Source organism: Ambystoma mexicanum, chromosome 2q (assembly GCF_040938575.1).
Source record: "Ambystoma mexicanum isolate Mex_15411 chromosome 2q, UKY_AmexF1_1, whole genome shotgun sequence".
Lineage (NCBI taxonomy): Eukaryota > Metazoa > Chordata > Amphibia > Caudata > Ambystomatidae > Ambystoma > Ambystoma mexicanum.
In genome coordinates this window covers 841,133,923-841,161,857 of record NC_090924.1, presented here as the reverse complement: position 1 = coordinate 841,161,857, position 27,935 = coordinate 841,133,923, and the positions used below count along the sequence as shown (strand labels likewise).

The 27,935-nt window shown below is 45.0% G+C and overlaps 1 protein-coding gene across 2 annotated transcripts in view; it reads right to left on the bottom strand.

Moving 5' to 3' along the window:
* The window catches only part of KIF5B (kinesin family member 5B), a 1,711,571-nt gene that overhangs the window by 1,054,299 nt on the left and 629,337 nt on the right, over positions 1–27,935 (bottom strand). For both annotated transcript variants that reach the window (XM_069648059.1, XM_069648058.1), the window contains exon 10: positions 808–953. In XM_069648059.1, the coding sequence (XP_069504160.1) occupies positions 808–953 (146 nt within the window). The remainder of the gene's footprint in view (positions 1–807; positions 954–27,935) is intronic.

The window sequence follows — 27,935 nt, the reverse complement described above, 5'->3', positions numbered from 1 at the left end:
AGACTAGCTGTGCAGGGAAACTGCCTCTAAAACCTGAAGCTCTACTGGGATAACACTATTGAACAGTTTTCCTTACCTACTTTGTGGGTGAGCATTATTACAATAGTACGATAGACCTGTCAAACTCCTGTAACATTTGTGCGCGTTCAGCAACTACCAACTAAGAAGTGACCCTTTGAAAGTATTGAAAAGTATACCTATGTGTGTTAGTTGATGGTGCTAAGTATTTAAAAGTGACTTGTGTAGATAAAATAAATCTACATTTTTTAAATAAATGCATGTGTAATTGTTTCTTTGATGTGCATTACTAATTGGGTTCAGTGTAATTATCTACAGCTCACATCTTCCTCTTAAGATAAGCCTGACTGCTCTGCCATTCTACCAAGGTTCCAGCAGTAATACCGACTGATACTAAGAGTTGGATATCTACAAACCACTGTGATAGCTTACTGAAGCCTTATCCCAAGTAGGACTTTAGGAAATCTCCTCTACCATCCCCCACCAACACCCCTCAAGAGGATTAAATTCCCTCATGGTGCAAAACACAGTGTTGCACAACAAGTTGGCAGTGGGGAGAACAGAAGGATTAGTTGTCTCACGCAAGAACCATACCTAGACAAGTCAACTTCATACTTTGCAATTACCAGTAATTATTTTAGCAGTAGAAAATGATAGAACTCTGGACTCTTCCTAAATCAAAACATTGATGAGTCATCAAAAACTGAAACAAAGAATCAAAGTTCAAACATCAGGTGTGAGTGATATTGCCTCATAACCCAACAATGTTAATAAAGTCTAGCCACTAACCTTTGTCCAAACAACAGTGTTGATTTAGTTTCAGACTCATTGTATGAGGACGGAGAGCAGCAAATAATAATAGTGGTTCTACAGTTTCCCCCCAAAGAATCCTGAAGTATCCGTGTCATTTTGCTGTCACGATATGGAATATAATTCTAAAAAGAAAAAACAAAGTTATTTTATACACTGCAGACCTTTTCTTAATTAATTTGAGTACATGTACATCCTCTTATTTGGACAACTTTAGGAAAACTAAATGTAGGGAAAAACTAAGCAAGGAGGTTCAAAATGGAAACTAAATGTGACTCTTGGCAGTATGAAACAGTTAAAACATGTGTCTTCCATAAGGGAACTTAACTTCCCCGTGTGGAAGCAAGAACACCCATCACCAAGTCATCCAATATGCATCCCAGGGAGCAAAGGTATACACTGTATATATTTCCATACAGCTTTGCAGAAATGGATAGGGAAACTGACATAGTATCCCTGTCCCAAAATTGAGTACCAAGTTCACAAATATTTGGGGGTTTTACACAATGAGCCTCATACAGAAAAGTCAGTAAGATACATTTAGCCTGTTACATTAACACAATGCCCAACCACACATCTTTCAGCATTGAGAGGGATGGTTTAACCTCACCGAACAAGATTTGCAAATTCTGGTTGGCTATTCTACATAATACAGGATCACTGCGTTCTGCGGATCTTTTCATTACATGTGGGGAGAACGGACCCCGGGTCTAATGCCCAGGTGATCACTTTTCCAAACGTGACTTTATTGGTGGGGTTTCCCTGTGTAACTGTGCGTATCTTTGCCCTGGACAGAAGTTGTATTGGCCGCACAGCTTTAGGAGCTACCAAAAAGGCGTAAACCAACCAGACTCCTAACTGTGCCTCCTCGCAAAGCATGGTTGCAATAGCTTCCCCATCTTCCCTACCATGGCTGCGGTTTTGCTCTGCCCATGGATCATGGACATCCAGGGCTTATCACAAATAAAATAGTGACTGCTTCAAAACATGGAACAGTACTTTTGTAACTTGTGGTTTTAAAGACACATTCATGGCATATTCCCTCATCTAATGGTACACATTACCCACAATGTTCATTCTAGTCGACACCCTCCTCACATTGCCTTATCTCACTTGTTTTGTGAAGACTTTACATCAGAACATTTACATTATAGGTCAGAAGCCTAAAACATGTACGTCTAGAAATGAAATGTTCACAGCAAATATATCTATATCACATGTACAATATGCGGTTATTAAAACCGTTATTTTTGAAAAGCAGCATTTAATAGAACTTTCCAGTATGTACCACCATGGACATGGCATAGCCATGACATTGTGTGGCACCTCTCCCAAGCACTCCATCCAACTGTCAATCCCTTTATCAAGTCGGACTCGGAGGCTAGGGTGGCTGGAGAATTATTTAGCAAACATTCTTCAATACAGCTTTCCTAAAAGCATTCTAAGCCCTGAGGTGCAAAGGGCTGCTACATCACTGTTTGGCTGTGGCGAGTGAACTGACCTACCTGGAGGAGAAACAGGAGAAATAGCAGATTTTGGAGTACTGGGGGTGCGTGTGCCTGTACCTTTAACATTCATTGCTGGTCACCTGACCTGGTCATCTGGTACATAAGGCTGCCTCCACCGCCCTTGCGGCGCTAAGCCCTGAGGTGCAAAGGGCTGCTACATCACTGTTTGGCGAGTGGGCGACGTGGATCGTCTGTTCTATTGTGGCAATCCTACAGTGAGCTGTGCTATGGATCCCGCATTGCCTGCATCAAGCACAAGAGCCCAAATAAAACGCATGGGTAAGCCTGAGGAGCTACCAGCAAAACGCAACAGGCACAACCAGGTGAGCCAGTATTTTTCATGTAACTCTCTAACAGAGTTAATTGTGGAGCCTGGTGCCTGTTTTCCTCAAGTTGTCGCAGAGGATACATGAAAGGCTGATGATGCCTTGGCCCCAATTAACACTGGACCCCCAATAACACTCGACTCAGTGCCCTCATCTGTGCCCTTGCAGGCGAACATTGTCACTATGACTGGCGATCTCCTCGCATTGTCTATGGGTTCGGAGGAAGCCCGATACAGTAGCATCGAAGATGGACTTACTGTCGGGGCTGGAATGGGGGTGTGCCTCCCAACGGGTGTGGAGGCTCCTGTTCGGTCGCCGCGGCACGTGATGAGTGTGGCGGACCCGCTTTCCCCGGTGGCGCTGTTGCCGAGGAGCGCAGGGGCGGAGCTTGTGGCTTGCTCGGCACTGCATGACGACGTGGCTGGGGGAGTTTGGAGGTGGACGCTGTGGTCACTGCCGACGAGGGATGCGTCTTGCATGATTCGGCGGAGGCGTGCCGCGACAGTCAAGCGGGGATGGCTGCCAACCACCAGGGGCTGCCTGTGGCCCCTCTCTCCGTGTCTGACATTGAGGCAGCTAGAGGCGAACGTGCTAAGAGCCAAGAGCACGAATGTCAGGTAAGCTCCAACAGTTATCCTGCAACAATGGCGGACCCGGTTCTCCACGAGATTAGTGGTGAACGACATTATAATGAAGAAGTGTTCACTGCTGCAGTCTCGTTGGGTGCCTGTACGGCTGCAGTCTCGTTGGGTGCCTGTACGGCTGCAGTCTCGTTGGGTGCCTGTACGGAGCCTAACTTGACAAGCCCAGATTGTAGGCCAGCAGTGTCTTGTGATGCTGTAGGACTGCTATGCGATCCCGGGTGCAGAAGGAACTAAGGGGTGTGTTTACCGTGGAGCGAAGGAACTCCTTAGAGGTGGTTTCAACAGTACTGCAAAACCTGATTGAGCTGAATAAAGCACGCGCTGGGAAACAGACGCCAGCGTCCACTCCTGAGCAAAATGGGGCGCGTAAATTACCTCAAAAAAGACAGTGTCATGATTTGACAGACGCTAATCGTGACTTTTGGGTTTCTTTATTTTACAAACGTGCTAGGACTTTAGAGGCCAAGTCAACTGGCGAGTCCTCCCAGTCATCTGTGGGAAAGGTGGCAGAATCCCAGAAAAGGCTGACATCCAACCCCAATGCAATCCATGGTGTGAGGCTGGGTCGACTAAGCCAACGGTTGCACAATTTAAAGAGTGCCGATTCAACTGATGATTCATCATCAGGGGACTAATCTCTTGTGGAGCGACCTTTTCCAAAAGTGCGAAGAGAGCGATTTGCCCCAAAGCATGCGGCTCATGAGACGAAGCGAAAGGTTAAAGAGGGCGGTTTGGCGCCTTATGTGCATGTGCCCACAAACGATTTACCATCATCTTTGACTTCTGCAATGGCAATCTCGCTGGCGCCGTTTACCAAACTCTATGAAACAATAAATGACAACGTGAAAGACCCAACGTTAATTGCTCTAATGAATTCAAAACTATTGCATCTAGAAGCTTTGCACAGTGGACAGAGACACGCATGAAAATGTGAACCAGAAACTTCTGGCCTCCCTCGCCTTAGTGAATGAGGGAAAACATAACAACATGATTGATAAACTATTTGCAGAAGTGGCAAGGGAAGCTCTAGCTCTCTTTCGCAAATCCCATTTGGAAGCAAAAGGCGGCGAACAATCAGGAGCGTGTGCGGTCTGGCATATACCACGGAAGGATCTGTCGACGACACTCTCTTTATCACATAATAGTGTTTCTGCACCAGAGACAGAAGCTGTTCAAAGGCAACTAAGCCATCGAGAAATTAATCTTGGTCCAAGGAACACAAGCCCTAAAAGTACACTTGTGCCGTCGAATGGCTCTTCTGTGTCAGCACCCACAGTGCCACCTCGACAAGGGGCAAGCGAGGTATTAGGGTGCGCGGTATTTGGTGATCTACTCAGTGAAAGCAGTGGACCCGACGGCTCACTGGAAACTTCCTTCCACTCAGCATTTTTACAAGCTAGAAGCGCTGTAAATCTGGGACAACTTGATAGTCATATTGCGTCGGGTTCAACTCTTCATACTACAGTGCCGGAAGTGTGTACAGGGAATACAACTCTAGATGTTGACGTGTCAAAGTCAGCAAGTTTGTTTCCCATTTTTGGAGGTGCAGATGCTGTCCAACTAAAAAAGGTGGAAAGTAAGAAATCCAAACCTCTGCAAGCCAAAAAGCAGAAGAAATATGCCAGGACGTAAGTTGAATCATCAAAGAGGTGCTCGCAAATTTCTGCGCAACATTAATGTGCTACAGATTGTGGATAAAGCCATCACCACACGGCTGAACTCCGGTGTAGGCAGAGAGGAAGGCATTAAGTCAATAGCAGAGTCAATGCCAAATACTTTGCAAGCAAGTGTGTCTCAGATGATTGAAGCCGAGAATGCAGACCATGAGGAGTTGATGAACTTGTCGGTGTATGAAGACGGAGAAGTCACAGAAGGTCTTCCAGCGCCTAGTGGGATCATCGTGCCTAGTAAACAGAGTGAGGCGACTACTGGAATGAATGCTGAGGTTGCCATGATAAATCATGAAGTGTCGTGCGAACCGCTGGAGATAACGGACCATTCAAACAGTCGCGGAGAAGGGGGGAAGAAGCTGCGTCATAATGCCGTCTGAAGTTGTGAGTATAAACAGGGACCCGGCATGTCTGAGCCCTGTGTTTTCTACTTTACAAGAAAAAAGAGACCAGCTAGCCATGAATTTTACGAATGAAGCAGCTCGAGTCTGGCAGAGTAAGCCATCTACCGATGAATGTCTTAGCCGTGGAAAGAGAAGGATCTGAGCCCACACTGACCCCATGGTCTGCTGCTAGTTTGGACCAAAGAAAAAAAGTCCTGGATCAGCCAAAAGTGTTAGTATGAACTGCAACAAAGGGCGGGAATCGGCGCGCCCTACGGCTCATATCCTGACGATTAAATTGATGTTGGAGAGGCTGGAGTCTCGAGACAAATTAATTCTGAATCGAGCAAATGTATTAAGATTGCTCCACCACGTTCCTCGCCTACGTTCAGTGGGCTCCAAGGATATCAAAATTGTAGAATTCCCTAAAGAAACATGCTATGATAAGGTGATTTTGCATGTTGACTCCAATATAATCGCTAATGCAATCTTAGATACAGGTGAAGACCTTTTGTCCTTGGGTTTTGATATCTTCAAAATAATGGAAAAGGTGCATGGCAAAAATTGTGAGAAAGACGTTGCCATAGGGGCTGCGTTAATCCCACAAGAGTTTAAGTCATACCCAACTGCGATGAAACAGCAGCCAGAGAGGATAACACTGATGCCGATTGCCCAGAACAGCAGAACTGAACCGGTACCCAAGGGAGGGCTACCTTCGAGTGACTCCAAAAGGGTGACGGTTATTGACCAGGAGGTGGTTTCAAGAACCAGTCCGATGGAGAAAATTCATATTACAATCAATAGCGACAGATCATTGGACGGGACTGCAACAAGTTTAGGAGGAAGCCCGTCCTGTAAAGAAAGTACACAAGATTGGAAATGGCTGGCCAAAGCGCTGAAAGAAAAAGTCCAAAGCTAACGCCCGAAGGACGGAACAACGCAAGCCTGTACGTTTGCTTCGTGGAACACTCGCGGCTTTCTCCATTTGCTAAATAACGATTGGCTTCAATATTCACAATTGGTTTGTCTCCAGGAAACATGGATGGGTGAGATGCCAGTTATCTCAGAGTTTGAATATGCATTGAATCCAGCAATTAAGGCAGTGAAGGGGCGACCTATGGCCGGCCTTCTAATGATGATTAAACTGTCTTCAGGTTATCGCTTTTAAAATCAACAAATTATACATCATACATTCAAGTATCTGAGATAGGCAAAATGAATCACTTATTGAAGGACGTAGATGTGATTCAGGTGATCAATCTGTACTGGAACCATCGCTGTACGGGGACATACCCTTTTATTGACCAAGTAACAACGATCATCGATAATTTGCTGGGTTCAAATAAGGGGGAAGGAATCATTGTCTGCAGTGATTTAAATATTGATTTCTTCAAGTCCCTTCACCCGGAGAAAGAACAACTTGCGAAGGATTGGCTGGAGGAATTAAACGCAAGAGGCTTTACGATGTTGAATGGCAGTACGCAAGGGGACATCCTGGCGAAGGCGACATGGCACCGGGATGGCCATGCATCAACTATTGACTACATCTTTACAACAGACGCTCTTCATGCTAGGGTAACATCACTGAAAATTGTCCCAATGAAAAACAGCGATCATGAAATGTTGCAGTTAAAATTCCAAGAATCTGAAACTGTCCAAGGTAAAAAATGGACGACTACGGTTGAGGTTGAATCTAATCGCCTAAGACAGACTGGATGAACAAGAGGTGTCGTTGCTTTACAAGCAATTTAAGTCAATGCCGGAGGAGGTAGAATATGCCTCGTTACTGCAACAATTTAAGGTTAAAAACATTGGCCTAAAACAATGGTCGTTTCGGAAGACTCACTGCTTCGATCTAACAGTGATGCAACGTAAGAGATTGATGCGCGCCGAGATTCGACGAAATAACCAAGGCCCAGCGAGTGAAAGGAGGTAATAAAACAGAGATATCAAACAAGCCTACAAGAACTGGTTAAAGAGCCACAAATACCAGCTACAACAACATGATGCAGAGGCTATGTTGAAAACCCTCTCAAATAAGAACAGCAGGGAGTTTTGGCGTATTATTAATCGAATGTAAACATTGCAAGGAGCCTTACAAAGATGCTTGGTGTCACAGGTAGAGTGGGTAAAACACTTTACGACACTATACAATAAAAATTCGACTAATAATTCCTCAAAGGTGGACGAGACAATACCATGGGAGTTGCACTTCGAGAGAGGAAATTCGAGAAGTTATTATGAAAGCGAAAAACTCTAGGGCACCCGGACATGATGGGTTGACGAATTTCATGATTAAGCAACTCCCTGACCTCTGGGCAGATTTGTGCTTTGACTTATTTTGAAAAATTAACTTGCACCAACAAAAGCCTGCCTCATGGAAAACGGGGATAATTGTCCCAATTTTTAAGAAAGGCGATAGAATGTCTCCTAAAAACTACCGTCCAGTGGCCTTGTTAGACGTCTTAGGCAAGATCTACGCAGCATTGCTCCAAAGAAAACAAATTACTTGGGCCCAATCGGTAAATAGAACTGACGAAAGACAAGCAGGTTTTGTAAAATATGTGGGATGTTCCCTGAACCTACTTATTTTGAACCTACTAAAGATGGAAGCACTTCGTACGAACACCTCAGTTTATCTCGCCTTTGTGGATTTTTCATGTGCTTTTGACATGATTGATAGAGAGCTACTTTGGCAAAAGAGGAGGTTGTGGGCTTGCCCGACTGGCTTGCTAGAGGCCATTAAAGAATTGCACACAGACACGTCAATGTCTATCCGCTTGGATCAAACGGGTACCCTGTCATCGCAACTCAAGACGCATAAGGGGGTGTAACAGGGCTGCCCGCTGGCTGCGGCAATATTCAGCTTGTTCATTTCCGACATTGGCGATTCAATAAATTCGGTGCGGTCCTTCCCACCTGAGCTCCATTTATCCAAGATAAGCTGGAGTTTATACGCTGATGACTTAGTAATTCTGGATGTAACCCCGATTGGGTTACAACAAAAACTCGAGGCAGTCCAGAAGTACATGACCATGAACAATCTGAAAATTAATGCAGCTAAGAGTGAAATCTTGGTGCTGCACAACTTGAGAAATAAAAATGCAAAGGGAACTAAGTTTGTATGGAAGTTAGGTCAGGAGCCACTTCGCATATCAAAAAGCGTAAAGTACCTGGGCATGACGCTAAATTCCAGCATTTGCGATGCTCCATGGTTACTCGAATCAAAAAGGAAATGCTGACAACTAGCATGTCAGGCGCTACTTCTGCATAGAAAGTTTGGAAAATTCTCAATGAGACCTTTGAGAGACTTCTATGAACAGAAAGTATCACCAATACTAACATTTGAGCTGAGAATGCCTTTGGATGCTCGTTTCATCATTGGGCTTCGTTAGAGCATGTGTGCTGGACTAAAGCCTTACGCCTTCCAACAGGCGTTCCAATTGCGTGTATAAGATATGAACTGGCTTTAATCTCTTTCACGCACGGATTAGCTGGAACCTACTGGCACTATATCGAAAATCTAGAGCTGATGAGAGAATTCTGCAATTGCGATTACTTCACAACGCGCCATCGGATGGAAGAGACATTGTCTCCTTGTGGGTAAAACGCTGCAAAGATCTTCTGCTTCAATACGACATCAGCATGGAAACTCTTCATGCAAATCCCACAGCAGCAAAAGTAAAGATATGGCGAACAGATTGGGAAGCTACATGCAACGAGATATCTGCCGCTAGAGCTATGGAAAACTCACCTGCTGAGTCAAGAGGATTTAATGTGCCACAAAAATACCAGCCGCTATTCCCAAATCCCAGGGCGCGAAGACTCTTTATGCTGTTTCGATTAAATGCTCTACAAACCAAAGAGCAGTCCAGCCATTAGGCCTGCAATACAGGCGCAAATCTCTCGTGCAGATTCTGTAAGAGCGGAACTGAATCGCTTAAACATCTGGTACTGTTCTGCCCGAAATTGAAAGATGAGCGATCAATTCACTTGGCACGTTGGAGTGAGGATCATCCGACGTTATGTGCTGAAGAATGGTGGAGGCAAATGTGGAATGGCATCGATATGAAACTATTAATGCCTCTGACATCTTTTCTAGCTCTGATTGACGCAAGGTTAAAGACATCGGAGGAGTCGTAGAATGAGAGACTGATGTGAAAGCAAGATGGATATTATATTTTGATTAAACTGGACAATGAAGGGACGGGTGGATGGGAAGGAGTTTGTGTTGTGTTGGATTGTGTGTTTGTTTATGGTGTAATATTTTATAGGTTTGAATTTAAAACAATAAAATTAAAAAAGCATTCTCAACTACAGTTTTTTTAACTGTAGTTGAGAGAGCAATGCTTGCAGAACAAATGAGGAGTGACACAGGTGGCCTCTTTGTATATATCTTGTAGCTTTGTATACATCTTGTAGAGGAACATACCTCTAAAAGGCAATCAAAGCAGACTTTCCCCTCGGAAGATGAGAAAGGGGGGGCTCTGCCCTTCAATCCGTATGCCTCCTGAACAGGGGAGACCAGCCATCGAGCTAGAGAGACCTTTGACACCAACTATCTGGGCATCGCACCTGCTAAAGGTCACAAGCAATTGGGCTCCTTCCCTAGGATCTTTTGTGCTTGCGAGATAGAATTTTAGGGCACTTACCGAATCTAAGGTATGCAAGGCAGTTTCCACCTCAGAGCCTGGAGGAAATAAGCATACAGGCATAGGCATATCATTGTTCATATGAAAACAAAAAACAGCTTTTGGGTTGGGTCCTTAGCCTTACTCGTGAAATGAAATATAGGATTCCTCTCTGCTCAAGGCCTGCAATACACTGACTCTGCAGGCGGAAGTAAGGGCCACCAAGAAGGCAGTCTTCAGAGTCACCATAGCTCTGCTGAAGCCATGGTCTCAAAGGGCTTTTGCGTCTGTGCCGATAGGACCACCTTAAGATCCCAAGAGCTATGGGGCTTTCTTTGGGATGTGTAAAGTCGCAGTAGGCTACAGAAATGCCTTTTCACAATCTGGAAAATCCGCTTATCGCCCTTCTGATGTCCAAGCTGTTACAAAAGATTTTCTTTTTGCAGCTTTTCACACCGTAGAGATCTATGGAGCCCCCTACATCCCCCACAACATTTTTCTGTTCTTTAGAACCGGACCCGATTTGGAGGTGAGAAAAGAATGTTTGCTTTACTTACCTTTCTAAACTCATGTGTTTTGGGGAAACTGATCAGTCTCTATGGCTTTGAGTGCAGGGGGACTATCCTCCAATACAAAATTCCCCATTTATTTTGCATTGCACACCTCACCTTATAGTGAAGTGCGGTGGGGATATTTTGTATCCCTTTCATTTTTATTTTAGTAACTTTATGGTTACTTGCACAATGTGTCCAAGACTGGCTGGTGTCAGCGGGTATTTTTCTACCATTTTCTTTACATTTCGGCATGCACTTTTGCATTTTATCGCAAAGTGCCTTGTGCGTTTTAGAGTACCATATGCTCTAAAATGCCCATTCCACAAGATTGTCTGATCCTTTGCCCAGCTTATCTTTGTGCATTTTTCCTGCACTGTCAGGGCCCGATTTGCCATATATAGTAAGCCCTTTCTCAGGCAAAGCTGCAGTGTATGTGGCTGGATGTTGGGAATGGGACTCTCTAATCGCATCCCAAAGACTTGCCAACTGTCTGTTACTGGGCAAATGTGGGGACCAGAAGCTGTCCAGGATTGGACAGCCCCTGGAAGTGTGATGGTGCAGATCCTTACAACTGGTGGGTGTTACGAAAGATTTGTGCAGCTTTCCCTCCATAGTTTCCTAAGGAATCCCATTCTGTTTTCTCCGTTTTTTATTGTCTCATGACTTTGTATCAGGGGTCGCCACGCAGAACTCAACAAGAAATTACAAGAGATAGTCAAAAATAAGTATGCCGGTGCAAGAAGTAACATAATTTGATTGAGAGCCCCAGACGCAGCTGGAACCCAAACTCAAACAGATCGCAGAACAGAACTGTATGAAAAGGTGCTGTCAAAGAACCGCCCTCAAACGAAAACTTTTATAGAAAGCCAAATAATTAGCATTTGCGATCGTGCAACATAGAAAAAAATCTACCCACAGGCAAATGATTGACCTCACCTTTTGGACACATATAGGAATACATACATTGCAATTGATCATTGGGTCCATGAACCTTCCCACACCGCCCTCAATTACAGAGTTGTGATGTCACAACCCACCCCCAATTCCCACAACACAAAAATATGTGGTTGAAACATTTGAGACGACCAGCGGAAATGTATTATTCTACCCTGGTCACCTCTTCCCGACTCATGGGAACAGTTACCCACCATGACACCATCAGAGCCTTGAACCACGGACATACTGCTACACAACTGGTGCATATTGGGAACACTCTTTCCCTCTTCCCAGGGAAAATGGTCTGCAGGCAATTTAAAACTGCTATGGTTCTTGCCGGCTTCACTAGAAAATCACATTTCATAAATGATTTTGAATTATTAAATGGTCAGATATTCCTCTTTCACTGGCAGACCCTGTAAGCCCTAATAAGTTGACCTAAAAAAATAACCTCTGTGTGCTTCTCTTAATGCTGGCCTGGGATTGCATGCTCTGTGCTAATGAACCAGCTGCAGCAGCCTTTGCTGCAAACAAAATGCTTGCACACTTTTAAAGCAGAAGCAAGCTTTTGGGGCCTAGTTACTGCTCTTAATTCGACCGCTAAGTTTGATTACACTTACCTGTGCCCCAGGATTTATGGATTCGTTTTATTTAGCTTTTAATTCCACACAACAAAGAGCCCGTCTCCCCTTTTATAGTGCTAATCTCGCAGCTGATAAGTGCATCCCTTCATACCACGCTGAACTTGCATTTTTATTACATTATTCCCCCTTTTATGAATTCATAACTTTTTGGGCCTCTCTTTCTTTTTTAGCAACTTCATCTTTATGGATCCATATTTTTTCAAACCATGTCATGTCCCCCCCAGTCTCCAGTCGTTCAGATCTTCCCCAACCCAGACAAAAACAGTCCCATCTTTGAGACATTGGATCCAAGATTATCATTTACAACATCAGCAGGTTGAATAAACACCCATGATATTATGTGATTATGGCGTTTATAACGCGTATATACGCAAGTGTTTCAAGGTGCGACGAGGCAAGGGAGAGGGAACAGAGGGAAGACAGGGACAACGATCTTATTAGGCCAGGTGACATTGAGATTGCGCAAGTGCATGGGGAAGGGGAGAGGGCAGTGCAGTACATGAGAACGACAGTAAAGTAAATGGAATAAATAAGTGATATGTAATAGTGCGGCCAGCTGGTGGCGAGTGCAAGGATCATTCAGATCCTCCTTTCATTTTCCCCCATTATTTTCTTTCTGCCTTTCATTTCAATACTATTTTTAACAACACTCAAGGGTAACATCAAATGTCCTTTTTGCTTATTAAACAATACTGTAAAAATGTTCTTAACGCAGAAGGTGATGGGAAGCAGCACTAGCACGGGGACTCCAAACAATCCAAAAAGCCAGGCAGTTACCTGTGTGAATACTCTGTCCAGCCAGTCTTTTGCTTGCACTCCACTGACCTCGCTCGTCATCATTCCCTAGAGTGTCCTTATCTCTTGTATAGCTGCACTTAAAAGTTCCATTAGAGGCCTCACCGTCGGGGATGGCAGTACAGCAGCTTGCCATAAAATCGGGCGCACACACCTCCTTCAATAGCTGTGAGGAGGTCCAAAACAAATCGATTTTTAAGGACCACCAAGCGCAAAGCTCTCATCTCTTTGACTGTGTATAACCCTTTCGCAGTTGAATTAGCTAGTTGCAAAAGCACATAGCGTGTTAGCTGCAGCCATTTTGAATTGGCTACAGCTTGCACTCCTGAAAGTAGCAACAAAGTAAAAAATGTTGCAGCAGACGAGAACAGACGGTAGTCTTCCGGGATAGCGGCCAGGTTGTCTGAACTATTCCTGGAGAAGTAATTGTTTTCCCTTTTCCTTGCTCATTTTGATGTACCAGTGCGATCTTCATGGCAGTGCTATTTCGAGGCATCACAAGTGCAGGGATGTGCAAAGTGATGAGAGCGCTCACTCCAGTCAGGCAGAAGCTGGGCATATGCTCTGGCCTGCAAGCCCACTAAAGACCTTGGCGCAGCCCAAATTAGTTCCCAGGAAAATTGACCCATTTCACCTGAAACAATAGTGTAAAGCTCCTTATGTCAACTGGTTAATGCTTTTCATGTAACCAAGTTAAGGCATGAACTTACTTTCCCCAAGTAACTCAGCAGTTTTCATTAACCTTCGCTACCACATTTTGCTCGAAACCCACCAGTCCTTCAGCACGACATTGCATTATTCCCCCCTCCCATTTGTCCCCATACCATACTGCTCCCTCTATCCTCATTAGCTGTCTCTTATGACACCAGGGGACACTTTGGCCTTTAGTTGTGCATTGTAATCGTTTATGATTTCTAGTTGTAATTCTCCCTCATTATACTCCACTACTTTATGCTTTGTTTCCTAATCTTGGAGAATTTGCGTTAATTTCACATAGTTGTCATCAGACATTTTCCCCTTCATCCACCCAGCGAATAGCTACTTTGTTCCCCTGGAATAAACCTCGAGTTCTACAAAGAGACAGGTGCATCAGGCATCCCGCCTCCTCATAGGACACAGCCTGGGGCAGAAGAACAATTCCTACTACGTGTGAAATGAGAGCATATGTAGCATGTGCCATTTACTCTCTCTCTTCCCACACGCATCATTTCATCGTACCAGATATTGCCTGTCAATGAACTATGCTCTTCTTCTGTGTCATTGTGCATGCCCTCCCCATTCATCACACTCCTCATTCCCATTTTTTGATTGTGCTTTGCTTTTTTCTTTGAAAAACCTATAAAACAAAAGCAACAAAACATCATAACGCTAAAAAAACCTGAAAATGTTTTTCTTGGTCATCTTTTTTACAGTACAATCATCTTCTGCTCCCTCTTTTGCTAGTTTTTGATAAAATCTCAAAGCAGTTAGAAAATGAAAAGAAAACTTTCGTATACTTCCAATCATGTTGAGATTTGAGAGACAGTACTTTTGTCTCTGCGAACATCGTAATGTGGACCCATCCGCGTCGTCCCTGTAATTTCCCTGCAGTCTTTGTAGAGTAGATGACGGTATGTGGGCTAGTGAAACGTTCCTCCCAGTTCCTCGTGTGGTTCCGCACAAGGACGTCGTCGCCCGGATAAAGAGGTGTTGCTGGTGGGAAATTTTTGTGGTGATCACCCGATTGTCTGCTTTTGTTTTTAGGCCTCTTCAGTTTAGGGACTTCTTAAGTTCTTTAAGATACACGTCGAATTCCCCCACCAGAATAGCAGGGATAGAGTGAGCATCAGAGATTGTACGCAATGGCGGAATTGGTGCATACGTTCTTTGCCCTGTAACAATGTCTTGGGGAGTCAAGTGATGATCTCCCCGAGGTGTATTTCTTAATGCAAACAAAGCAAGCGGCAAGCAGTACACCCAAGATTTTTCAAGCATTTACATTAGCTTAGCCAATCACATTTTAAGCAGTCCATTAATTTTTTCTACCAAACCGTTGGCTTGAGGATGGTAAACCACACATAGTGTATGTCTTATCCCTAGGAGATTAGTTATTTACTTTATTAATTCGTTATCATCTGGAATCCCGCACCTCAGCAACACTACCCTCACCAGAAATTTGGCCGCAGAGTGGGCATCAAGCCCTCAAGCCAACGTAAGAATAGACACACCACTACAAGCAGGTACTTGTAAGAAGTACACCTCTCTTGCATAACAACGTAATCGTTCTGCAAGTGCCAAAAGGGGCTTTCCGGTCGCGGCAATGGTCCCTGTACAACTCTCAAAGTGTGACCTGGTAAAAACCTTTGGCATATCATACAATTACTCACGTACTCAAACACTTTCATACAGGTTTGGCACAAACCAGTCTTCACTTATACCTGCAGCCACATACTCTTTCCATACGTGGGAAGGATAGTGAAGCTGTTCTAATGCCAATTGTAATAGTTTCTTTGGCATGACAACCTTTCCTGTGCTTCATGTAGCCAACCAAATCAGTTGGAGACAGATGGCATCCTCTCTTTCTACAGTTCTTTTGCAGCATCTGATGCTTCTCCCTGCAACTCAATTATATGCAATATTGGGATTGCATTGAAACTTTCTGGCAATACATCTTTATCTTTGCTCACTTTCAGTACTGCTATTAGAGGTCTTTTTTTTTTCCTAACCAGGGTACAGCACATGGGATCCCTATGGCATATATGGTGCTTCTTTCACTGCCCTACCTGCCCTTTCGTTTCCTAATGAGATCAAATCTTGCCCTCCTTTGTGGGCTTTGCACTTTATTAATGCTAATTCTACTGGGAGTGGTAAGATTTCTAATAGTTCACTCAGTAATGGTGAATGCTGGACGGGAGTGCCATCGCTTCTTTTGAAGCTTCTCTTTTCCCACCTTGCTAGTCCTGAGTGCACTGTAGACGTAACATAAGCCTAATCAGAGAAGATCTTCACTGCATGGCCTTCTGACAGGTTTACTGCTTCAATCAATGCTGCTAGCTCTGCTGCTTCTGCAGAGTAATGGTTTGGTAGTCGTGTCCGTGAGTACACTATCAATTCCTCACCTTTTTGTATTCCTCATTCATACCCTACCACGGCACACCCTGAGTGTCTTTGCCACGTGGATTGATCAATGCTGAAGCTCCAGTCAATGAAAATCATGTCAACCCCCTTCGATCACTTATTCCTTAACTACAGGGTTACTTTCACTCCCGTCGATGCATGCAACACAGTCATGCACATAGTCTTCTTATTCTATTTTTCTGCAATTAATTCTGCTGGGTTTACAGTCCTGCACCTCACCACTTCTATTACTAGGTTAGTTAGTTTTCCCTCGTACCCTGAAGAACTGAGTTGTCAGTGTTGATTTTGTTTTTCCCAGTATGGCAAACAATGCATGCTCCACGTACAAAAGTACTGGGCATCCCATGGTTATTGTGGAAGCCTTTTCAATAGCGAATGCAGCAGCAGGAACTGCCTGCTCACATGGGAAGTGTGCCTGCATAACTGCATCCAATGACCCACTGTAATATGCAAGTGGCTTGTGTCCCTGTCCCTTTTTCTGTGTCAGTACTGCAGTCATTACTATTACATCTGAGTGTGAAAACGGGTGAAACCTCTCTTTATAATTGGGAATTGCCTACACTGGTGTGTGTGTTAACCCAAGTTTTAGAGCATCAAAACATTTGCCCATCTCAGCTGTCCATTTTATATGCGTTTTGTTTTTCTGTGCTTCTTTTAGTGTTTGCAACAGTGGCCAAACACCCATGCTCTGCAAGTTGCACAAACCCAACAATGGCTGCATCTCTTTCATGGTCTTTGGTTGTGGGGTCTTGTGTTTGGCCTCTAATCTCTCTGGCATGTTTCTCCCGTCTGCTGACACAATCTAAACTAAGTACATCATCTCTTTTTGACAGTATTGTAACTTCTCCTTGTCCACTTTGTATGCTTTGTCTGCTAATAAAGTCAGTAGTGTCACTGAATCCCCTCTTCACTCCTATTCGGTCTTGTTGCACACCAATAAATCATTAACATCTTGTATTACTCTGCTAGCAATCTGCAAATTGCTCAAATCCATTTGTATCACTCTGTTGAAGATACCAAGCCTGCCGCAGTACCCCAGAGGCATTCTAGTATGTTCGAACTGCGTCCTGTGATACGTAAAGGCGGTGAGATAACTGGAGTCTGGGTGTAGTGCAATGGAGAAAAAGGCGTTCTTTAAGTTAACCACTGTAAAATAGTGTGCTTCTGCGGGAACCCTGCAGAAAATTGGCACAGGGTTGGGGACCTCTGCCTCAATGTCATTCAGAGGGTGCAAATCCTGTACGAAACACCACACCCCTCCCTTTGTTTTCTTAATCAGACAGATGGCTGTATTGCAAGGTGATGAGCTCACCTGTATTATGCCTTGCTGCCATAGGGCATGCAGATTGTCATATATGCCCTCAGATGCTTCTCGTGAGAATGGGTATTGATTCACTCATGGCAACTGTGCTCCCTTTTAATTTGATGTGTATCACCCCTGCCCCTTTAAGTATTCCTACATCATGGGGTCCTGCTGTCCACATATTCTTGGGCACTTTTTCCAAATCTTCCTGCAAATATTAGACTTTTTGTTTTGTTATCAGGGTCATCTGGGGCACTGCCCTTTCTGTTATGTGTACTGCACAAGGTATGCTCAGTTCGAACACTACCTCTCCCTGTCTTTTGTTGCAAACAACTCTGTCACTTACTCCGGTTAATGTCAATGTGGGATCGATACATAATACTGACAGCCAGTCCATGTTGTTCTCGTCGGTGGCAACTAGTATAATCATGTCTTTTCGTACCACTACTTCCTCCAAGTACAGTGAGCTAATTGAGGAGGGACAATGAGGCCGGAACAAAAATGTGTTGGACAGTAGAAACACCTTTCCTTCAATCCGTAGCAGCCATCCCAACAACACGTGAACTCCATACACAAACACCTTTAGGTGTATGGGCATCCCTCTCGTTGTGCTGTGTGCATAGTATGCCTGAATCAGTCCTGCCACCCGAGCTGCATACATCCCGGGTGAGGAGCACACCATCCCCTTCTCCGAGAATGAAATTGTGGCGTTCAATTTGCCGAGTAGATCCCTCCCCAAAATATTGATTGCAGTGTCTTTTGAATGCAGCAGAGGTGCTACAATATGCATCGTCCCTATCATCAAGGGTAAATCTTTTGTCAGCAAAACTTTCAAAATTGTCCCAGAAAAGCCTTCTGTCTTTAATCATTTGTTAGATAACGGAAATCCTTCTTCCTTTATGCACAATCTGGTTGCCCCAGTATCTATAAGAAAGGAAAATCCCCTCTGTCCTATCTGAACTGCTACCTCTGCTTCCCCCTTGAGGTCATTCACACACTTGTACTCCCTGAGGGCATCCCTATTGGGAAAATGTGTTTGCAGAAGACGCAAATGGGTTAAAACCCACTATTGTCACTTCAGTGTATTGGGGTATGGTGTTCTGCCCCAATATGGTTACCCTTTCAGGTATCTGCGTCTGCGCTGGTGCCTGAAATACGCTCACTGTACCTTGAGTTCACGTAATGTCCCCATTCAGTGCCTGCATTTGTCCCTGTCCCTGGGTCGTAATGCTGTGAGCCTGTGCAGGCTGTATCTGCCATTTCTGTTGCTGCGGCATAACCTGCACCTGCTGTGTGGTCTGCTGCATGTATGTCTGTTGGAATCTATCTGATCACTGCGCCACCCATAATGTAGACTATTAAATTGCCGCCTCCCATTATAGTGTGGCGCAGTGATCGCACAGATCACTGTGCCCTGCATCCCCATACCGCCTCCTCCTTATCCACTTAGCTTTTCGGTGGCACACAGTGAAGTGTGCCGCCATCTCTCTTCCGACCCTGCGGTGTTAGTTCCTCTCACTTGTGTGGGTCGATACTGTCGCCACATGGTCCTTTTTTTCTTCTTTTTTAAACTTCTTATCCCCCGCTTACCATTACGGTAAGCGGGGGACACCCCCACTCAGCAGCGGGAGTCAGGATTTTGAGCGTACCTAAGGCACAGTAACTGCGGGGGTGCACTACTGGAGTCGACATTTTTGTACGATTCCGGTCTGTTGTTGGTGTGGCATGACCTGTACCTGTTGAGGAGTCTGCTGCATATATGTCTGTTGTGGCTGCCCTGCCTGTGCAAAGAGTGGGCATGTTCATGCAAAATGTCAAATTCCCACATGTGAAGCACTGTACCACAAAACATGGAGTTACTCCTCTGTATCCCATTCCCCTTCCACGTGCCTAGTATCCCCTCCCCGTCTGATACTGTCCTATGTACCCATTTCCTCTGCCTTCCTGCATAACCCCTGGCTGCTGCACATTTATGAATGGGGGCTGCTGCTGCATCTGCACAGTTACCCATTGATGGTTGGGGGCCACCTGAAAGCAACCTCCAGTCTGTATTAACGTGGCAACTGGAAGCATCCCCTTGCTGAGCTTGTGGAACCACTATTGGCCCTGTGAGTACTGCTACCTCCATGTGTATTTTTGCCTGTTTTTTCTGAACCAATTTGTTTTCTGCTTTAGTTGCATTATCCACTGTCTCGTTATCCTTCTCCTGCTTCCTTTTGCAATAGTGTACTATTGTCGCTTGTATCTCAGGCCATCCCTTTGCCTCAATTCCTTTCTAAAGAGACATGCACATCCGCAGGGAGCCCCCCACTAAAACGTGATGAAACAAAGGTATTTTCTCGTCCCATGTGTATATGCCGGCGAGCTCTTGGGCCACGGCACAAATTTGCTACGTGCTCACAGCGCTCCACAAGTGGAGATTGCTTCATGTTTCCAAGGTACGCTTTGGGTATAACCTTACCAGACGCGAGAAACTACAAAAGTTTCTAGTAAAACTGCATGCTTTTTGATTACAGAACCACTATCGGCATATGCAATTGTGGTATATGCACAACATACATGAAATCTTTCTTGTTCTTGCAGCTAGCCCATGAACACAGCATACACACAAAGTAACAAACCTTTTGACCGAAATTGGCAATTGGAACTTTTGTACTGCCTGTGAAGCAGATTACACACAGACTGGTGACTACAAGGCATTCTTTGAAGTGAGTATTTTGAATAGAGATATTGTTCCTGCAGGTATGTGTTATGGGAATTATATCATGACAAACATTTGTTTTGTATATGCTCAGCATGTATTGGGGGTGAGTATAACCCCTTATTTGTTAATATATTTCAGAACCCGCCTTGAGGATGGTCTGTAAGTCCGAAATGCATCGGCTGGGGCCTCTGCAAAAATGAAAAAAATTCAAATAAAAACATTGTTGAAAAACTAAGAAAACACGTGAAGCGCATCATTTGGTACAACCTCAACAGGTTGAACATAGAATGTATTGAAGGTTCAAGAATTCAGGTTTTACATTTGCAGTAGTTACTACACCTCGGGCGTCTCCAATGCTCAGTGAGTCTAATTGAGCATACCTTGCCCTTATTTTCTCATCCCATGACTGTTTATTTTTTCTGTATCCACATTTCCTGTATAGACCGTATGTATTCCGCAGGATCCTCATCATGCTTCATTTTGCGAGCCAGGAGAGAGCCCATACTGACGTTTCTGGGTACAGCTCGCTTAGAGCCTTCAAAACATGTGCTTGATAATTGTTAAAGGTTGTTCCATCATATGTTACAGCTTAACCTTACCCCTGAATACCAGGCCTGTTACCATATTTTGTCACTTCTCTCCCCGACCAATACTATCAACAAACTTGTCTTCTATGGGCAATGGTATTCCTGCTGTCTCGTTCTCAAAAACATAAATCGACTTGCTCGCCCCAGTCATTAATGAAGGTAGACTGTAAACTAGATTGTCCCTGTCCGTCGTCTGCCATGGTATGTAGAGGACGTCGCCCCACGCTTTCTGTAAATGGGGCATTTGCGTGCGTGCTCTGTGTTTATTCCCACGTTGTGGCCTTTTTGCTACCACTATTCTGGTTTTCCTGCTTCAGAGCCTATTTCCCCAGTCACCCAGTGATTCTTCTCTTTCCTCCTCCTCTCGCTCATATCCTTTCCCTCCTCCTGTGTGTCTCTATGTCATCATTCCCATGATCGCGGTCACTGCTGTCTTCCCAGTGCGATATGATGTGCCTCTCGTCTGCCGTGTCAGTTCCACTGTGGTCAGAGACCCGTCCCCACTTGTCTATATTAAACTTTATGCATCCTACTGTCCACCCCTGTTCATTTTCTCCCCTCTCGTGTTCCTTTCCTTTCTCTTCCATTTTCCTGTCATGATCTCTGCTTCCAAAAGATCAGGACTTGCCCGACTCCCTTGGAAGCAGACCCATAACCCCGGTTCCGAGTGCCAGCCAGTCCCAATTGGGACCTTTTGGACCCTGTCCTGGCGCCAGTGGCACCAGGCTCATAAAGATGCCCAGTCCCAGCGCTGGAAGTGCCGGGCTCATAATGCTTGGGTGGACTTACCTGCAGCAGACCATGCTGCTTACTTACCTGCCAGTTGAACCCCTGATCCTCTTCTGTTTGGGACTACTTTTCCTGTTGGGTGGGGCAGGAGCCACTCCCTAGGTTCAGAACACTGGAACTCTTCTGGAAAGCAGGAACTCTTTTCTTACCTAGGCGTGGCTGTGGAAGGAGACACCTAAGCACTACAGGAGGCTATTTAAACCACACCCGATGGATGAATCTTGCTTTGTGTCATTCTGCATTCTCTGCAGCAGAACGCTCATCGTGTCTTCTGCTTCTGATCCTGGGCCTAAGGGAACAAAGGCTTACCATCCTGGAATCCAGTCTTCAGCAGCACCTGTAAAGACAAAGAAAGAACAGGTTAGCACTACGGTCTTCAGTGGCAGCGCATCTCTTACCTGGTCCATCGGCTGTCACCAACGCCTCGCGCTGCATTCCGGCATCTGAAAGACAAAGGCTTACCTACTCTTCGCATGCTCCGGAGGTCTTCGCACTGCATTCCGGCATCTGAAAGACAAAAGCTTACCAGCTCTTCGCACGCTCCGGAGGCCTTCGGCGCTGCATCCCGCATCTGAAAGACAAAAGAAGGTGCGTTTAAAGACATTGGGCAACTTTATTACTCACGTGCCATTACTCCTTCCCACGCCGAATCCAGTGGGTATTCCAGCACCCTTCAGCTTCTCTAAAGCTCCGAACTTGTACCTGCAAGATAAAAGGGACAGTAAGTGCGCATCGTGAAGCAGGCTACAAGCGCTTACTTACGTGCTTCCAGGCGCTTCTATTCCTCACGCGGGTTTGATCCTCAACTCTCATCAGCCCGCCATCCGCCATCGCCGGAACCCTGCAAAACAAGAGATATCATTACAAAAGACTTTTAAGACATTTGAAGTGCCCAGAACTTACCGTTCGTGCAGTTAACGACGGACAGCAGTCCTCTGAGGTCAAGAGGCCTGCACCCTTATCCAGTGAAGAAACTGGTTACGGCACCCTGCCCCGAGGCAGATGGAGAGCTCGGGTTCACTTACCTAAGGTGAGGGCGTTAACCTTTGGGGTTCTACAGGAGAAGAGAAAGGGAAGAGGAGAGAGGCACCCAATAACCCCAGTTCCATAATCCCATATTTTCTATCTGCAGACATCTTACTCTTCAAGTCAGACATACAGTGCACAGAGGTCCAGCCCAAAGAGCCAACCGTGTGTTACACATCACCTTTGAAGATACGGCATTCACCCAGTCAAGACCGGCGCCTCTGCGGGAATCAGGTGAGCGTTACATTTCCTTTCCAAAGCTTTTTTTTTTGCCTCATTGAACACGCCGTCAAGTTGTTGCTGCACGCTCTTTTTTCTGTCATTTAAACATTTCTCTTTCTTGTCCTTGCCGGTAATGCCTGTGTCCCCTCATCTTTCTTTTTTATGTGTTCCTTCCTTGTCTTCAGACACTCATTTAGGATTTGTATACCCTGTGGCTGGTTTTAATAATGGGTATATCGTACATGGTGGTGGCAGTGCCCTTCCTTGCTCCTCCTCCTCCTTTCACTGTTTCTTTCTCTCTCTCTTCATAAAATACCCAGAATGTCCTGTCTCTTTTTAAGTTTTGCTCCTTTGTATGTAGCAGCTAAGTAGGAGTACATACTTTCTATAATAACTTGATCTAACGTTCCTTCATCGGGCAACTCTTTGTAACACTTGCCCACTGTGTCGTTCACCCACTCGAAATGGTACTTTGCTATTTTATCGCGGTACTGGGGCAACTTCTTACACATATTGTTAAACAGAGCATCTAACCAACAGGATGACATGGTCTCTGCCTAATTCCTTTCTATTTAAGATGCTCTCCTCTTCTCTGACCTTCATTCCTATTATTTTAATCCCTTAAACTCTCACTCGCTTGTCAAACAGTCCCACTTACTCAATTTGTATGTTTCCCACTTCAAACAATTGCCCTAGTTTCACTTGCTCCGGCCTTCCCCGCAGGCCCGGCCTTTTCATACCTCTCACTCAATACTTGCACACAATGGCCTTCTCTTCACAGGCCCGCCTAGTTAGATCGTATTAGTATAGAAGTGGCCTTTTCCACAGGTCCACCTACTTAACAATGAAGCTCTTTATTAGTTAGTTAGAAACAGTTGTTACTCTTTTCCTTGCTCAAATATACAGCGACTCATGCTACGCGGCTTTGCGCTATTTACACGTTAATTTGGATCTGGTTCTTACGTCCCTTCCACAGCCACATAAAACAAACACTACGATCACTTTTTAGAACACTGAAAAACAAACTGCTGCTACTGACAAACTTGTGCGCACATATACCAAAAAACTCTTCCCCCAAGAAAAATAAAATGATGCAACTATACCAATTGCCTGCACTACGCGCAACTCTTATCTAACAAGGTCCGCCACTTAGCAAGCAACCCTCTGCTCTAGCGCAGATGTGCCACCGTCTACCTGCTCCCCATCAGTGCGGCAGACCTAATATCTAATACTAGCAAGGCCAAATCGCCCTCTTCACCACTAACGAGGGAGCGTGCTATACACAATAAAAAAGTCCTTCCCCGCCCCTGGCAATTTCATGCACGGGTACACTCACGAATCCTTTTAGGAGATTCTCCACTTCTTTCGACCTCGAAGACTCCCTTTAAAGGCCTGCACTTTTGGTCGGAGTGAAGGCAGTGCCAACCAGGCAGACCTTTGGGAAATGGCATCCACAGACCTCTCAGCTTGAGCTCTTTACAATAGCCAACGGACACATCCCGCACTCCTCCGGGAGCACGGCTGGAATTCTCACACCTCGGTTGAATGGCAGAGATATCTCGCTGGGGCCTCGAAAAATGTATCGAGGGTCGCCTCGCAGAACTCACCAACACATTACAAAGGTAGTCAAAAAAGAGTGTACGCCGGTGCAAGAAGTAACGCAATTTTATTCAGGGCCCCAGACACAGCTGGGACAGCCAATTCAAACAGATTGCGGAACATAACTGCATGAAAAGGCGCTGTCAAAGAAGCAGCCTCAAAATTAAAACTTTTGTAGAAAGCAAAATAATTAGCATTTGCGATCGTGCGACATAGAAAAATCTCCCCACACAAAAATGATTGGACCTCACCTTTTGGCCCATCTAGGAATACACATTGCGATTGATCATTGGGTCCATGAACCTTCCCACACCGCTCTCAATTACAGAGTTGTGACAACACGATCATCCCCAAAACCCACAACACAAAATTATGTGAAACATTTGAGACAACCAGCAGAAATGTATTATTCTGCCCTGGTCGCCTCTTCGCGACTCTCATGGGAATGGCTACCCACCATGACACCATCAGAGCCTTGAACCACAGACATACTGCTACACAATAGTTGCATATTGGGAACACTTTTCCCAGGGGAAATGGTCTGCAGGCGAATTGAAACTGCTGTGGTTCTTGCTGGCTTCACAAAAAAAAACTAAAATTACATTTCATAAATGATTTTGAATTATAAAATGGTCATATATTCCACTTTCACTCGCAGACCCTGTAAGCGCTAATCAGTTGACCGAAAAAAAAAAATAACCTATGTGTGCTTCTTTTAACGCTGGCCTGGGATCGCATGCTCTGTGCTAATGATCCAGCTAAAGCAGCCTTTGCCATGAACAAAATGCTTGCACATGTTTAAAGCAAAAACAAGCTTTTGGGGCCTATTTGCTGCACTTCATTCTACCGCTAAATTTGATTACACTTAGCTGTGCCCCAGGATTTATGTATTAATTTTATTATGTTTTTAATTTCACACATAACAAAGAGGTGGAGGGGATTGAGAAGGGCTTGGAAAGCCACAACATAAAAGATGTGCAGTGGGCGGCAAAAGCTGTGCCATGAGACACAGTGTGCTGAAGCCGCTTCGGGTGTGCTTGCATGTGGCGGGTGCCACTGTGAGAGGCACTGTTGCAACCACTAGTGCCCGGAGAAGCTGTAACCAAAGTGGGAGGAGGGAGGGGGTGGCTGAAGGTGCTGGGAGTCCAGTGCAATGAGGAAGACTATCTCTGAAGAAGACCACAGCAGCATGCAAAACGGTAGAACACAATAGAAAGGGAGTGCTTTATAGCGTTTGCCATGTGGGATAAACTGGGATCATGGCAGCCCTGCTCTAAGAGCCCACCTTATTGGATCGGGTAGCAACACCCAAGAGCTGCAGCTGTCAGAACAGCTAGAGGCCCATCATAGCAATAAGAACACCAATAAGAACACCTCTCCTAGGGCTATCAGCTAGTAGCCACCTCTCACAACAGGGAAAGACCCTTGCCTATAGAGCGATCCTCCTTCAGGTGGCAGTCTGAGGCAGGAATGCGCAGTATGCCGAATAGTTGATAAAACATGGAGACAGCTTGGTGCAGCAGCCAAGATTGAGAGTAATTTGAAGAAGTTGATGAAAAAACATGTTGAGGCAGCTGGGAGGTTTTCTCTCTGAAGGAAAGCTATACACCCTTCTTACATTTTTACATTTCTTTTGGTGTGCACATTCGAGTTTACCGCGTATGGCTACTAAAGATAGCTAGTGCCCTAAAACGGCTGTGCCACGAGATTTTCACTTGTTCTTTGGTCATATTGTAGTTAAACCTTCTTCCTGCCTTCTCAGGACACAAAAGTCGATCTAATTTCATGCACTTGTCCGGGAAAGCTATTCTCGCTGAGGACCCACTGATACAGCCATCCAGCATGGTCTTCAACTGTCCCAGTGAAGGACTGCTCCTTTACGGATCTACAGAAGGCCTTGGTCGGTGCTTCGACCCCTACACCAACTGGAATAAGCATACTGGCCTTGGAAGTGGCCCAGAACCATCCCGTCAGCGACCAACTTCCTCATGGGAGAGCTTTCTGCATCCGTCATCTCCAGTTAGGACTTGGGACACCACAGACCTTTCACTTGTGTAACAACGGGCCTTCCCCTGCAGTTGCAACTCTCCAACACAAAGGGATACCGCAGCACCTGCTTCTTTTGTTTCTGACACAAGGGTCAACTTCTGCAGTTTGATTGCGGTGGTCATAGCCGATTTCTGCCTGCAAGTAGTCCAGCCATCAGAGCCATGACCCATTCAGTCAGAACATGTAACCGCAGACTAGCTGGATCTAAACCCGGACGCAGAAAATGACCTCTGTACTAGTGACCACTGGACCCCCTCCAATGGAACACAGACACGAAGCACAAGGGTCTGGCAAATTGAGGAGCCTCTTAAGTGGTCCATGAGCAAATCGGAAACACAGGGCAAGAGTTAACATATCTGTTTCCACACACCCCTACCTCCATACGGTTTAACCGGTGTTAAGTCCTTGCCCTATCTCTTGTTTGCCTGGCCGCGATAGGTGGAGTTCCGGTCAAGGATCCTCCCCATGGCTTGTTCCTTCCATTGTTCTCAACTTTTAAAACACTTAATGATTGTTGGCTTCGGCAAAACACTAGATCAGCATACCTTTAAGACTCCTAGCCTCCTGAAAAGGATGTTACTGGGACTTGTGACTAAGAAAGAGGCCTCATCTCTTCTAGCAAAGGAAGGACTTTTAAAGCGTAGACCCTTACAATTAAATGGCTGTGTATTATGTTTTAACTCCTTTCTTGAAAACTATTACTTCTCAAATTGGTTAATTACTTGCCTTTTCTTCATTTATTTTGCTACACTACATTGTTCTATTGCTGATTATTGTGTTTCAAAGTAAAGTGTTGGTGCGCTCTAGCCAGAGCACACCACTGTGAATGTGTATATTAGTAGAGTATGTTTAGTGATTTTCTTACCTGTGATTTTTATTTAATATGTATAAGGCATAAATAAATATAACTATGTATTATACATTCTGCTTAACTTGTGCTATTAAGAGTGATCTGTGTGTGCTTAACTGAACCCTTCACCACTCTCACACAATAGAAAGTCTAAGTCTTTCTGCTCAGTCATACTACCTTGATAAGAGTTTGGCTAGATATGAGTGTCTTTTTCGCTGTTCACCAGAACATAGTGGCCTCGAGGAATCGGATTGCAGTTTCGTCCATTAAAATTCAAAAGAAAAACTGCATACATTTAGAATTATTGTATGCAAATTTCTCTCACGAATATTAATGAAGCGTGTCCTCAAAATCCAACATTGTTCCGGCCCTCAAGGCCTGGAGTTGTACAACCCTGAACTACAACATGGAAGTTGAGCTGTCCATCTGTATGAGCAATGACTTCTCCCTAAGAACAGGCAGAAATACTTTGAGCGGGTTAAAAATAGCATTGAGCTCCAGTATATTGATGAGGGTAGCGTCCACGATTCTTGAGATCCCTCAAAGTCGCTCCCCAACCGAGGAGAGAAGAGTCTGCAGTGACGCACTCTTCAAGTCAAGGCTCATGCAAGGGAACATCTCTAGTCAGGCTCTGATGTTTGATCCACCATGATAGTCCTGAGATAACGGGCTGGGAATCAGAATGTGATGATATTGTTTTCCGGTGGACTGGTTCTAGGAATCTGCTACATGCAGTTGAATGAGTCATTTGCAGGTAAGCCAGTGGAAGG